This window comes from Geospiza fortis, unplaced genomic scaffold (assembly GCF_000277835.1).
Source record: "Geospiza fortis unplaced genomic scaffold, GeoFor_1.0 scaffold333, whole genome shotgun sequence".
In the NCBI taxonomy this organism is placed as follows: domain Eukaryota; kingdom Metazoa; phylum Chordata; class Aves; order Passeriformes; family Thraupidae; genus Geospiza; species Geospiza fortis.
The window spans coordinates 4,206,835-4,220,245 of record NW_005054347.1 but is presented as its reverse complement, the minus strand read 5'-3'; the positions used below and the strand labels follow the sequence as shown (position 1 = coordinate 4,220,245).

Below are 13,411 nucleotides of genomic sequence, written 5' to 3'. Positions count from 1 at the left end.
AGCTCTTTGTTAAAGCAGCTGTTCCCCCTGAGCGTGTTCTCCCTGTCTGGCAATTACAGATGGTCTTGTTTTCCTCTTAATAGCTCTGATAGAAAAGCTGTGCATTTAATGCTTTGCCTGGTGATAAACGTGTCAGATTTCCTTGCCATCATAATACCATGCCTAGGAGCTGGATGGGAGCCTCATAATGAGGAACAGCATTTAAATACAACAACAAAAAAAGCAAGCAGCGAGAACAACCTGGTTCCCAAAGGTAACATTTTGCCTTGGTGAAATGTGTGGGTGAACAGAGAAACAAAGGCAGGTAGCCCATCTGTCATACAGCAAGTTTGGAAAAGGAACCTTTCTCTGAATCTTCATCCATCTTTTTTCCCCATAAGAGCAGGTGTTTGTGACAGTATTTGGTATGTTCTGCCATCCTTTGCACAAAGTAAGCATGGGATGAGTGCTTTTTATAAACAAGATGTCTTTGCGTCAAGTATGTTTGGAACAGGAGGAAGTCATGTAGTGTTTTCCCTTCAGTTGTCAGCAATGATGCTAAGAACACAGGGCATTTAACCTTCCTAGTGCTCCAAAAAACTCTTCAAGTGGAGTCCCACTGTTCACAGTGAGAGTGACAAAATGGAAAATAATTTGTCTACAAGACCCTATGAATACATGAGGCTTAGTGTGAGCTGCTTGTGTCAAATGCACACATTAGTTCTCAGTCTGTTTTGGCTAAAATACACTTTTCAAAGTCTTACTTAGCCAGAAGTGTTGTTTGGACCTTGGGTGATCCAGTGCAGATTTCTTTGCACCTAGAAAGTATTTTTAGAACTTGCTTAAAGAGAAGTGAGGTGGGTTTCTGAATATGCTCAGCTTTCCAGTTTTGTGTATTTGGGCTTCTCCTTTTGACTGGATGGGTCACACTTGGGAGTTTGTTCTGGGATCTGCCAGCTACACGTCACACAGGTGCCCTTGGCAGTCTGCTCTGAACAAGGGCTGATTGTTGTGGAGCCTTCCAGTGCTGCCTTACAGGGTGGGTGTGCAGATTTTGGAGAACTCTGTCATCTTCATCTCAAAACCTTTGCTTATTTGTTTATCAGACCTAAGGATTTAGGATTGCCTCACAGCACAGCTAAACAGCTTAGTCACTGCAGATCTGGAAGAGCTGCATTTCTGAGGCTCACTGGAATTGCTTTGAGCTGCATGTTTCCCCCTTCCTGTAATATTAATTGCAGTAATAACTGACTTAATTTCCAAGGACCTTGTTTACCAACAGGCATTAGTGCCTAAGATTACACATTATTTTTTCAGTTGTCTTTCTGTCAGTCAGAGCAACTAATTACATTAATCTCCTTGGAATTCACTTCATTGTCAGCAGCCCCTCTGCAGGCTTGAAAAGGACACTGAGGTTCATTTCATCTGCCTCCTTTGCCCTGGGATTGTTGGCAACTCTTTATTCACAGGCCCATTACTATTTCATGTTCCCCTGTGGAGGTAATGCAAAGTAACTGCACTAAATAAAGACCTACTGAGGTTTGCCAGAATGACAGGACTATGCAAAGTGTTAAATTTAGTACAGTCTCTCTGGGTCCTCTCTGCAGATATTGGTACTCTTAAAACAAAAAATAGCTGTCATTCTGAGCAAACACTGAATCCAGACTGGCAATAAACCTGTATATAGAAACTGTTATTGCCTTCTTTCACTGTTGTAGATGTTGCTGTTTGTAATTTGTTTTATGCCTTTTAGTGTTGTTTGCCTGGATTTTTGTTTTGGTTTGCTTTTAATTATTTTTTCTTTCTTTTAGTGGAATCTAATCAAAAGACTTCATTCCAAGAAATTCCTAAACTGAATGAAGATTTGGTGCAGAACCAAAAGCAGCTAGAACAAATTGAGACTGGAGAACTGGGGCTGAGTAAAATTTGGATCAATATCACAGAGATCAATAAACAGGTGAGAGGGAATCAGTCCTTGGTTTTTAATATTAATAAAATATTCCATTCAGTTCTTTTTAATGGAAATTAATTTTATCTAAGGACTTCTGTGGCCATATATGTAGCTTTTATTTTTAAAGTTCAAATAAAGTATAAACCTCATTATAAACAAGCAAAAAACAGCTTGAGCATCCAGCTGGGCTGGAGACTGATCACAAGAGGAGAAATTGCATAACTAGTGGAGGGAGTTCAGGCAGAATTTAAAAGAACCCAAGAACTGTGCAATTCTTAATTTTCCTGCCAAATAGTTGTGATGTTTATGATGAGAGATTTGACATTTCAAATTTCTGAGAACATTTTGTAAGTGTTTGAAAGAGTTACCTGACTCAGAGCAAGCTCCTGTTGCTGCAAACGAAGGCCTGGTGTCCTGTGAATATAAAAGCTGCTAACACACACTCAGCCTCTGAGCTGGTGTAAATCTTGGCTCTGTTGATGGGGCTAGAGCTAAGCCACTTAGCAGAGAGCTCTTTGCTCAGCTGCTCTATTAACTCACACTTCAAATGAAGCATCCAGCAGGTCTTTTACTGCAATTTCTGCCCTGGAGGGTAAAAGTTCAGAGCTGCTCACAGTGAATGGTATCAAGAGGTGTGTGTGGGGAACTCTTCTTGACCCAGCTGCTCTGGTCTAATTTGTTAGAGTACTGTGGTGCCTGCTTAGATTGATTTTTCTTCAGTCCCTTGTGGTGGTTAAGTGCTTACTGGAGCACATCTGAAAATTTGATTTGCTTTCTTTAGCATCTCACTGTTTTAGCCACAGTTATTCAGGCTCTTCATGAGACTTGAAATGCTCTTATCTGCACCTGGCTGTTAAAGATACTTGCATGTGGTTCTTGCAGGCCCTCAGGTTACTTCAGGGTCTGGTTACACTGAGCCAGATCTTCAGGGGATCAACATTTTCTTGCTGGTTTTTTTTATCTGTGAATTGTTGGGATGTGCTGCTGGGAATAATCTCAGCTGGTGTTCACAGCTGTGAGCTAGAGAGTCTGCATGCCAGCTGGTTTACATTGATCTAATGTAAAATTAGGATCTTTTCCTCAACATGCAAAACAACTTTGTTTTTTAACCAGAAGAAAGTGAATTTTAGTCTCTGTTCCATGGGTGTAGTAGCGGAGGGTTTGGATGATGGGTGCAAATTTGTCCATCACTCAGCTGGAGAGGTTGCATGGCTTTGGTGGGTTTTGTCAGACAGGTTTCATTGCTAAATACAGAAGTGGGTGATGGTTTCCTCCACATGAAGACTTCTTGCACAATTCTTTAAGTCTTTCTTGGTCATCAGCCTCTCTAAGAGGATGAATGTAAAATTGGCAGAGGGTACCTTACTGAAAAGAAGGGTTTTCTGTAGCTTTCATTTGGTTTTAAAAACTAGTTAAATAAAAACTTGCTCTTTTGTAAGAGGCAGAATATTTTTAATGTAGCCTAGGCAGGATTTCTAACCTAGAGACAGGGTTGGTTTTTGTGTGTGCATGTATAATTTTGTATTGCCTGATGTTTTAATGTTACACATTAAGCCATCAGTATTGGGGGAGGTCAGAATCAGGATTGTGTTGCCTAATTCTTAGTCCTTTTTGGTTTTAGATATCACTATTGACCTCAACAGTAAATCATCTCAAAAACAATATAAAATCTGCTGCTGACCTGATTTCTCTTCCCCTCACAGTAGAGAAACTTCAGAAGGTAAGTTCTGTAAATGTGGCTATCACTAAATGTGTTCTGTGTGTTAAGCTGCAGCTGGGCTCTTGGGAGCAGCACTGACAGCAGGAGCTACCTGAGTTGCAAGGAATATTTGTCTCTTCTGTCTTTAAAATTTGACTTCATAAATTGTATGGTCCTATGATAATGTGTGGTAGGTAAAAAATTTAAAGGCTTTGTTTATCCCTTTTGGAGATGCATTTGTTTGTATTGTGCTGTCCCATGTGTACCTTGGAGCTGATCTTTCTGGTTGCTTTCCTTCAAGTTGCTAATTAATATCATGTGAGACATTTGGAAAAGGTTTTATAACTGCATGCAAATAGGTGGTTTGTTTAGCTTTTTAAATTGGAAAACAAAATTTATTGCTGTCTGTTAATATGATGTCATTCTGTGTGCCTTATTGAGCATTCTTTACCAAAGAACTGTCCTGTTTATTTAGGTTAAAAGAATGGCTTCTTGAAATCTGCCTGGTTATTCCATGGCAGTTCTGTTTATTTAGCAATAAACATTTATGTTGGGCTAACACCTAATGTTAGTCCAGTCTTTGTGGCATTATGGGTTGCCACATCTCATTTCCTATCCCTACAAAATTAATGTATAATTAACAAGATAGTGACATGCAAAGCAATGAGTGTGGTTTGGCTGATGGGGCTGCCAGGATTTCTTTTTCTGGGAGGAGTACAAAGCTGTTTCCTAAGCTCCTTATTTGCTGCTACAAGCAGGCTGGATTTTCACTGTGTCCTGGTCAGAAGCAAGTCTGAAGGCGTGTTGCTGTCAGGAGGAGTGTGGCCAGCAGGACCAGGGCAGTGAGTGTCCTCCTGTACTAGGCACTGCTGAGACCGCACCTCGAATCCTGTGCCCACTTCTGGGTCCCTCAATTCAGGAAGGACATTCAGGGGTCTGGAGCACAAGTCTGAGGAGGAGCAGCTGGGGGTGTTTAGCTCGGAGAAAAGGAGGCTCAGGGGGAATTTTATCGCTCTTTACAACTCCTTGAAAGGAGGTTGCAGCCAGGTGGGGGGTCAGTTCTCTCACGTGACGCAGGATAGGACAAGAGGAAATAACCTAAAGCTGTGCCAGTGGAGGTTTAGATTGGATTACAGGAAAATTTTCTTCACTTTTGTTAAACAGTGGAGCAGGCTGCACAGGGAGCTACTGCAGTTGCCATCCCTGAGGGTATTTAAAGGACATGGATGGAGCCTGGGGACATGGATTAGTGGTAGACAGCATTGCTGAGTTAACAGCTGGACTCAGTCTTAGAGGTCTTTGCCAGCCTAAGTGATCCTATGACAAGATTGCCTTTCTTATGTGGGATTTGGTTATCTTGAGCCTTTTTCCTTGTAGGTACCATTCCTGGAAATAAGGATGCCTGCTGGTGTTAAAATCTTGAAGGATTACTGAGGGAATTCCTCTTGGGCAGTGGCTTTTGTCCTTACTGCTGAAGGTGTCCTGAGGTCCTCCAGGGCACAGGTTTCATTGGGTGTAGTTTGCAGTTTTGAGTGCAAAAATCTTCCAAATTGAAAGTCATGTGCTTGATTTTGTGGGAGTCTGCCTGCAGTTTCATTAACAAAACATTGTGTTTAGCTGATTGGTAGTTTGGGACAGTGCAGTTTGGGGAAGGCTGAGATTTCTGTCATTTTTTTTATTGCAGACTGTAGCCAACATAGGTAGCACCCTTACCAGTGTGGCTCATGATGTTGAAAATATACAGACAGCTATTGAGGAATACAAGAAATCCATAGAAATACTCCAGAATGATGTGGTAAGAAAAATGCACTGCTTTCACATTGCCTAATAAGAAGCAAGTTAAAGAAATGCTTGAAGTTTGGGGTTGTCAGAATATTGATATAGTTTGTTGATTGAATTAAGAATCTCTGTAAGGATGAAATGACTGTCTTCAGCAGAAACTACTCACTGTGTTTATCCTGACCTCTCACTTGGCATTAACAAACTGAACCAATAATTACAGTTTTTCAGCTAAACTGCAATACAAGAATTCTTGCAGATAAAATCAAAATTAGACACATAATTAAGCTTGATTCAGTCACTTGGTGCTCTGAAAACGTTGCAGATATGGCAGGGTGTGTGGTAGCAGTGAAATGTGTATCATAATACTTCATTAAATGGTGAAGAGTTAATTAGGAGGGTTTAATGAAAATAAATTTGGACCTTAAGTGTTTAAGTATTAGCCTAGTTAAGATACTGCATGCATAGCAGGCCTGAGTGACTGTACATGTAACAAATCATTCTTTAGCTACAGTCTGCCAGTTATTAAACACTTATTCATAGGGATTTTGTAACACATTTTTCTGCTTCTTTCCTTAGAAGGAATTAAAACAGCTGCCTTCACTTCCCTCCACTGTTGTGCCAAGGACTGAGGGAAATCAGACAGAATACTGTAAAAAGGTATTTTTCTCCCTTGCATAAGGAATTTTGTTACAAGTGTCATGGATATGTAACTTACCAGTGTGTTTTGCAGTACTGTTGTGTGCAAAAAGTATGTTTTTTATCAAGACAATGCAAATAGCCTGCTTTAAAGCAAATAATAAGATAATTTTGCTCTAGTTTGTTCCTGTGTATGTGCAAACAGGAAAGTGCCCTAGTCTGAGAGAGGGGTATTTTGTATTCTGACTGGGTGAGTAGTAAAAAGAGTGAAACCAATGTCTGACAAATTATAGGTGTGCTTTGCTAAAGTAAATGAAAATAAGTTAAAGGCTTTTAGTGGAGTGGATTTTATGGCAGCCACTTGCTAATCTGAGCAAACTTGGGAGTGGCATGTACTGAGTCACTCTCACTGTAATGAGGTGTGGAAAACATTAATTCAGCAACCAAAAAAAATAAAAAGGTTAATGTGTAGGTGTTCAGCTGAATGGGTTAGAAGAGAATGACTGCATTTACTTACATTTAATACAGTCAGTATCTTCCTCAAAAATAAATCCTGTATATAAATATGCCCAGTACATGCTTTCTTGAGAAAAATCATTGTTGTGCTTACAAAGCTTGACCTGGAAAATGAGATGAATAGACTTTCTGTGTTCATTGCACAGCTGAAGTGATTCTATTAGCAACAAAGAGGTTAGCCCTGGGGGAGAATCTCAGTTTCAAACTTTTAGATAGCTGGAATAACTTTCTGGAAGCTTCCAGTTGGATGTTTTCAGTGGTGTCAGTGGAGAGCCAGCCTGAAGTCTGCTCAGTTAAACTGGGTCAGTCGTGTTGTTAATAGCAGGAGTTGCTGCAGAGGTTGGGAAAACTGACACGTGCTCTGTTTATATTTCAGGAAAGCCAGGCACTGCATGCAGCTTTGGAACAGCTAAATAATACTGTAGTGGTGTACCAAAAGTTGAATGACATCAAGCTTCTAAATGTGGATTCAGCCATTGGCAACCTCAGCCGGAAAGTTACGCTGTTGGAAAACTCTCCCCTGGTTGTGAAAAGCCTGGACGAAAGAGAGAACTCATCCACCATTGTGGTAAGAGTCTGATGGCTCAGGGTGTTTCCTCAGGCTACTACTTCCCTTACACTGCAGATACAGCTTTTCAGAGCTAACTCAAGAAAATATGAGAGTGAAACTTGAGATGTTTAGGACTTCATTTATAAAAGGCTGGAGTTTGTTCCTGAGCAGATAACCAGTATTAAGAGTGTCTGAGAAGCAGTATTTAATTTCTTTTCTGCAGTATCTACAGGAAAGTGTCCAAAACACTGTGACATTTAAGAGTTGGGTGGTTATTTTATGAGGCAGGACTCACAAACTGAGCTATGTTTTAGGAATCACTCTGGCATAGATATGTTAAGACCCACTGAGGAACTAAGTGGGACTCTGCATTTGTTCAACAGTGGTTAAATTCTAAAAAAACCCAATAATAAAAAATCCCTCCTAAATAAGTTCTTAAATTTTCCTTCATAAATTCTTCCAGTGTTTTCTGTTGGCCACACTGGGGTCAGTCTGTGAGAACATGTTCTGTACGTTTAGCAATAAAAGCATATGCTGACGTTGCTGTGGTAAATTATATAACCCATTTTTATGACTTCATGTTTATTCTATAGTATATCTGCCCTGGTTTACCTCTGCTTAATGTTTGCCAAATTTGAAAGAAAGAAACTCTGTTGTAGAAAATAAAAGCACATGAATAAACTCTGCTCTGTTTTTTCTCTAGGGGAATAATGCAACTACCTCTCTAAAAGTGGAAAATGAAGATCAATTAGATAGTGAAACTCAGTCAAATAAAGAACTGAAGGTAAAGTAAGGAAATACAAATTACAGTGGATTAGTAGAGCATGTAATTGTCTTTCTAAAGATGTTTTAAATGGACCTTAATTGAGCAAAGGTCTGCAAAGAGGCACTAGTGGAGTCAAGGACTTGCTGAAAGCCCCTCTCAGTAATGGTCCATCTCTGGCTGGGAGTGAGTACAACTGAATGGCCAAACTGTGGGCTGGGAATAGGAGGGGATGCTGCTGAGTTTAATTTCCATCTGCTGGAAAGAAGGTGGGTGAGTGAGCAGGCTGCACTGTCAGTTCTGGGCTTGTACTGATGTGAACTCAACCTGTCCTTGGGAATGTACCAATTAATAGAGCTAGGAAGCTGCAGATTAAAAAATATGGGAATTTTTCTTTAATAGAGATGCAGTGGCTCCTGCACAAAGGTGTTCACTACTGCAGACAAACCTTTGAAACAATGATGCAGTTTAGTTAATTTGTAAGTGTTCACTCCGAGTATGCTTGACTGTTTTATATTACACCTTTCCAGTGTCTTGCTCTTTTCTGTAGGAAATGCAGAAAGTAAACATCAGATGCTTTTGAAATGAGTGTATGCAAAATAATTGACTGTTTTTCAGGTTGAGGTACTTATTCTGTTGTTTTCCTACAGACCATTGTATTGTTTTATAGATTATTTATTTATTTATTGTTTTTAAATCTTGTTTATAATTTTAAACTTGATCAGCCTGGATACCTCAAAGTCAGTCAGAAGTGCTGACATATTTTAAATGACTACATTTTCTGGTCTTCTACATTTACTGAAGAGGTGCATTTTAAGGTTTTTTTTTTTTTTTGCTACATGTGCAGGAAGCAGGAACTACTAGAGATCCTCAGGTATCAAAACTAAAAGAGACTCTTCAGCTGATCAGTGCTCTCACAGGCAAGTCAGAAAATGACAGACCCATTGAGGCATCAAAGAATGGTAAGAATGTCTTGTAACAGTAATCCATGAACCTGGAGCTTCCTTGTGTAATTAAAGAGTAACTAATTAAGGTGGATAATTAGACTGTTCCTTAAGATTTTGATGAAGGCTTTTTTAGTTAAAGTGGTAGGAAACTGATGTTGCTAAAACAGAAAACTGCTTATGGCTCCAAAAGTTTGAAGGTGACTTAAAAGGTGTATGGCAGGATTCACATGGATCAATCACTGAGGGCAGGCAGTGATTAACTGTAGAACTTTATAACATCTGGTTTTGCTTTTTCAAAATGTAAGTGTGACAGGGAGGAAAGGTCTCTGCCTCTGCTGACTTCAGTTCTGCACTTCTGCTGAACATCAGATTTTTAAATATTTTATTACAACAGAACTGTGCTGCTTGTTCATTCCAAGCAGGTGCTTGGAAACTTACGCCTTGTTGTTGGGGAATGTTGGTATTGATAAGGTGAAAGCAACCCAGGTGGGCAGATGCAATTTGCTTAATGAAGCTTCTTCTCTTCAGCACCCTCAGAGTGGGGAGCAGAAAACACTCCCAAGTCATTCTTTGTATGGGAGTTTATAAATAGCAAGTAAATAAACATCTCCTAGTACAGAATGGAAGATTAAAGCTGTGTGACTGTTCTTTCAATTAAAGTAAAAAGGGGCAATATTGCTGCATTCTGAAATATTCCAGCTACAATATTGCTACATTCTGAAATATTCTTATCCCATAGAGCTAGTGTAATTAAAAAAATCAGTTTTATTGGATTTTTATTTGGTTTAGGTAGCTGTAATTCTGTGGAATTAGTAAGACTAATAGAAATTGTTTCATAACAGTTGAAACTAGTCAGAGTACTACAGCAAAACCCACAGACCTTTCAAGGGTGGCTTCAAGGTCAGCTGGTGACTACACAGAGAGAAATGGGCAGCTGAGCCATCTGTCCTTACCAGGAATTTCCAGCATTGAAGGTATGTCCGTTTTAGGCTGACCTTTTCTTCTGAGTATTTCATGTAAATGTTTAGGAGAGGATAAGTATAAACATTCTGGGAGGTGTGAGGTCAATTTTAAAAGCTTAACGATAATGTTTTGTCTTTTTTTAAAGCAATTAAGAAAATAACTGAAAGAAGAGTATGTGAAAAAAAAAAAGAAAGTGATATTTAAGGAGAAGTGTGCATTATTAGTGAATTATAATTGTTTTGAGTACCAAAGTATTACATTGAGTGCCCCAGAGACTGGGAGAAAAGTCAAGGGCAGAATTAACATGCTGAAGGAAAAAGAAGTAGCTATGAGTGTGTATGTTCTGGGGCTTTTTTCTGGTCTGTATTTTTTTTTCCAAGAGAACACTGCCTGGTCAGATGAATGGTTTCTGGATCTTGCTGTTCAGTCTCTTCAGCTCCTGAAAGGGCAACTCTTTGCATCAGGAAGTGAATAGACACTTTTCCCTTTATATCATCTGTCCTGTTGGTATAGCAACAGTCATTCAGAGCTTGCTTTATTGGGGGATAACTGCATCTGTATGCAGTTAGTGGTTGTAAAATGGGCTGTTAGTTGTAGCCCGAAATGGGGATTACTTTCTTCAGATTTAGTGTAATTTAATCCAGAAATGTTCATGTTTTTTTCTCCTAAACTGCTACCAGCAGCTTGTGACAACACAGGAGGCAAACTCCTCACTCAGGGATGCTGTTTGTAATCACTGGGTACTAAGAGCCAGTGCTGTAAAACTGGGAAAGCAGCTTATAGGATATTCCTGTGTACTTAGAGGAGCTGTTTCTCAGTCCTTGTTCTCTTTGCAGATCTTCAAAAAGTGTTTGAAAAAGCACCTGCAGATGCTGATGGAAAACTCTCTTACAAAGACCTTCAAAATCTGTTTGGCTCCACAGCCCAAGAATCACAGAGCTTTAGGGAGTTTGACACAGATGGAGATGAAAAATACACGCTAAAAGAACTGAGATTAGCATTAGGTCTATAGGGTATGTGTTTAGGAATGTGATATTGGTGGATGTTACTGTAGCTAAAGGAAGCTACAGACATGAAAAACTATGGCTGCACTTTCCCAGTGTTTTACTGATCTTTGGAGCTAAATTACTGTACACATTACCACCTCTTTTTCAGTTGCATTTATTGAAAAGAAATTTACAAATTTGTATGTCGATAGGACATAATATTGGGACTTTGTTAAAATCAAGAAAATTCCCAAACTTGGAAACATTTTCCTCTCGTTATTTCCTTTTCAAGGGAGTTATTGCTTATAATTTAAAATGTATACATACTAAAATAAAACTATGGTTTTATATTTCACTGAAATTTGCCTTAAATTAGAGAGCTGCACTTTATGTAGAGCAGAAGGGAAATCTGTCTTGTGAAGATGGGCTGCTTCTGCTTGTAAATATTTGAGATAGAGTAAATTATGCATATTTAAGGACAAGTTGTGTCAGGGGCTGTGTTGGTAGTAATCTGTTTATGAGAAACTGAGCCTGGAATGGAGGTTTAAGAGATTCAGCTAAATTTCTGATTTTTGCTAACTATATCCATGAATAAATTTGGCCTCAGTCAGAGGAAAGCAGGAGGGGTTAGTCATGCCCATCTATAGCAGGATGTATTTTTAAAGGGAAGAGTTGAAAGTGTTTTTATATCATGAGCCTACAGGAGCAATTAACTTGCTGAGTGCTTGAGTTTTCACTTCAGCGTTGTTTAGGCTTTGCTGTGTTGCATTCAGATTATATTTTGTGAGATGAGCCTGTCTATTTATTTTTTTTAAATGAACATATTTAATAGCTTTAATAGATAGCTTGCTGAGCAGCACCGGAGCAGTTCATATCTCAGTGGTGCTCTGATACACTCCAGGAGTGTGAGCAGGTGGGAAGGCCCAGAGAACACTTGTGAGCTCTTTCCTGGCTGTTGTGACCGTGATCCCTTCTTGGTACCTTTATTTTTTGTCTCCTTGCCAACAGAAGGATGTAAAAAGCTGTGTAGGCATGTGCAATCACATCATCATTCTGTACTGACACACAGTTTGTAAGTGAGGTTTCCTTACTAGAGGAACTTAGATCTGTCATAGTAGTGGATCTAAACACAGAACATAGAAAAATGACTTTTGCAGAGGGGATTCTCTCTTGCAGACTAGATCACAGGGCCAAGTTGGGTGATTTTGCTCACAAGTATCACTGATCCTGTTAAGAGTTTTTTGCATGATTAGTGAGTTGAAATTTCCCACCTTGCTGAAACATCAGCTTATGAGGAAGTCAGTTCATAATTGTTGACTTTTATATTACTTCAGACTGGATGTTTTATCAATAATTGTATTTTGGAAGTATGAATCAGCAAAGGAATGTATAAATTGGAGCCCTGTTACCCATTTCCTAGGCTTCTTTCACTGTTGCTCTTCTATCCTGCTTGGGTAATGCAGATGCCACCCAGTACCAAAATGCTTTTGATGTGGCATTTGAAAACGCTGTATTTTAAAACAAAACCAAACCAACCAACCTTGGCTTCAGAGAGGACAAGAAGCCAACACTTGCTTCTTGCCACTTCCCATACCCTTTTATACATTACTGTATAAATCCTTAACCAAATAAAGAAAAAAAGCAATAAAATGTAACCATTCTGATATTTTATTTGTACATACTGTATCATAGCCATATGCCAGAGTTTGCAAAATATTTTTGGAAGTTTATTTGTATGAAATTTAACTTTACCTTAAAATTTAAAAGATTATAGTACTGCCTTGTGAATCTTTTAGTGTTTTGTTTTGTTGCAGTCTGCTTTATTTTTAGAAGGCTTTTCAGCAAGCAGCAGTAGTGAAAATGCCAGCTAGACCTGATGTGTGCTGTTGCACTGCACTGCCCAGGGAGCTCAGCTGGTCACTGCTGGGACACGGCTGCCCAGGGCTGCTTCTTAACTTGCATGTCGAGGGCACAGTCGATGGCTGAGTGCTGTGGTCACTTGTAGGATGGGCTTGTGCTGTCAATTAGACAAAATCCGAGCATCCCTAAGCGCAGTGGTCTGTTCTGTGCTGCAGCCTGGGGGCACGGGTGCCATCCCAGCGAGATTTCTGCTATGCCATTGCTCTCCATCCCGCACGCTTCCCAAAGCCCTGATGCCAGGTGTGGGCAGGGCTCTCCCTGTTTATTCACAGTGCAGATGAAGAGCCGTGAGTGTAGTAAATACATTCGTCCGGATCCCCTCCCTGCCCTAACTCGTGCAGCTGCTGGTGGGGTACCGGAGGGGCGGCTGGATGCTCTGGGCAGCGAGTCCTTGAGAAAAATGCGATATCTGAGTGAAATCAAAAACAAATTTTGAAAGCAAACTGAAACAGAAAAAGAGCTCTGCCCTGCCGAGACTTGCTGTTGTGCCGTGATTCCTGGGCTCGCTTTCGGGCTGTACCTGTGGGTTTGGGTGACCACTGTGTCTCTTCCCCTGCGCCGGGAGCGGGGCCATGCCTACCGCGCTTGTTCGCTCCGCGGCGCTCCAGCATGTAACGCGGTTTTGCTCTCAATAAAAGCTCCTTTCCAGCCTGCGGCTCCGGCCGGTTCCTGGCGGGGGAGGTGGGGCCGAGGGCGGGCTGAGGGGAGAGCGGAGCGGA

At 40.2% G+C, this 13,411-nt stretch overlaps 1 protein-coding gene across 1 annotated transcript in view; it reads left to right on the top strand.

Moving 5' to 3' along the window:
• Positions 1-12,427, top strand: part of EFCAB14 (EF-hand calcium binding domain 14) — a 13,830-nt gene extending 1,403 nt beyond the window's left edge. The window contains exons 2-10 of the mRNA XM_005423147.3: positions 1,791-1,936; positions 3,552-3,650; positions 5,314-5,424; positions 5,988-6,068; positions 6,940-7,131; positions 7,817-7,897; positions 8,724-8,838; positions 9,666-9,797; positions 10,623-12,427. Of these exons, the coding sequence (XP_005423204.1) occupies positions 1,791-1,936; positions 3,552-3,650; positions 5,314-5,424; positions 5,988-6,068; positions 6,940-7,131; positions 7,817-7,897; positions 8,724-8,838; positions 9,666-9,797; positions 10,623-10,798 (1,133 nt within the window). The 3' untranslated portion in view covers positions 10,799-12,427. The remainder of the gene's footprint in view (positions 1-1,790; positions 1,937-3,551; positions 3,651-5,313; positions 5,425-5,987; positions 6,069-6,939; positions 7,132-7,816; positions 7,898-8,723; positions 8,839-9,665; positions 9,798-10,622) is intronic.
• Positions 12,428-13,411: the final 984 nt, after the last annotated feature.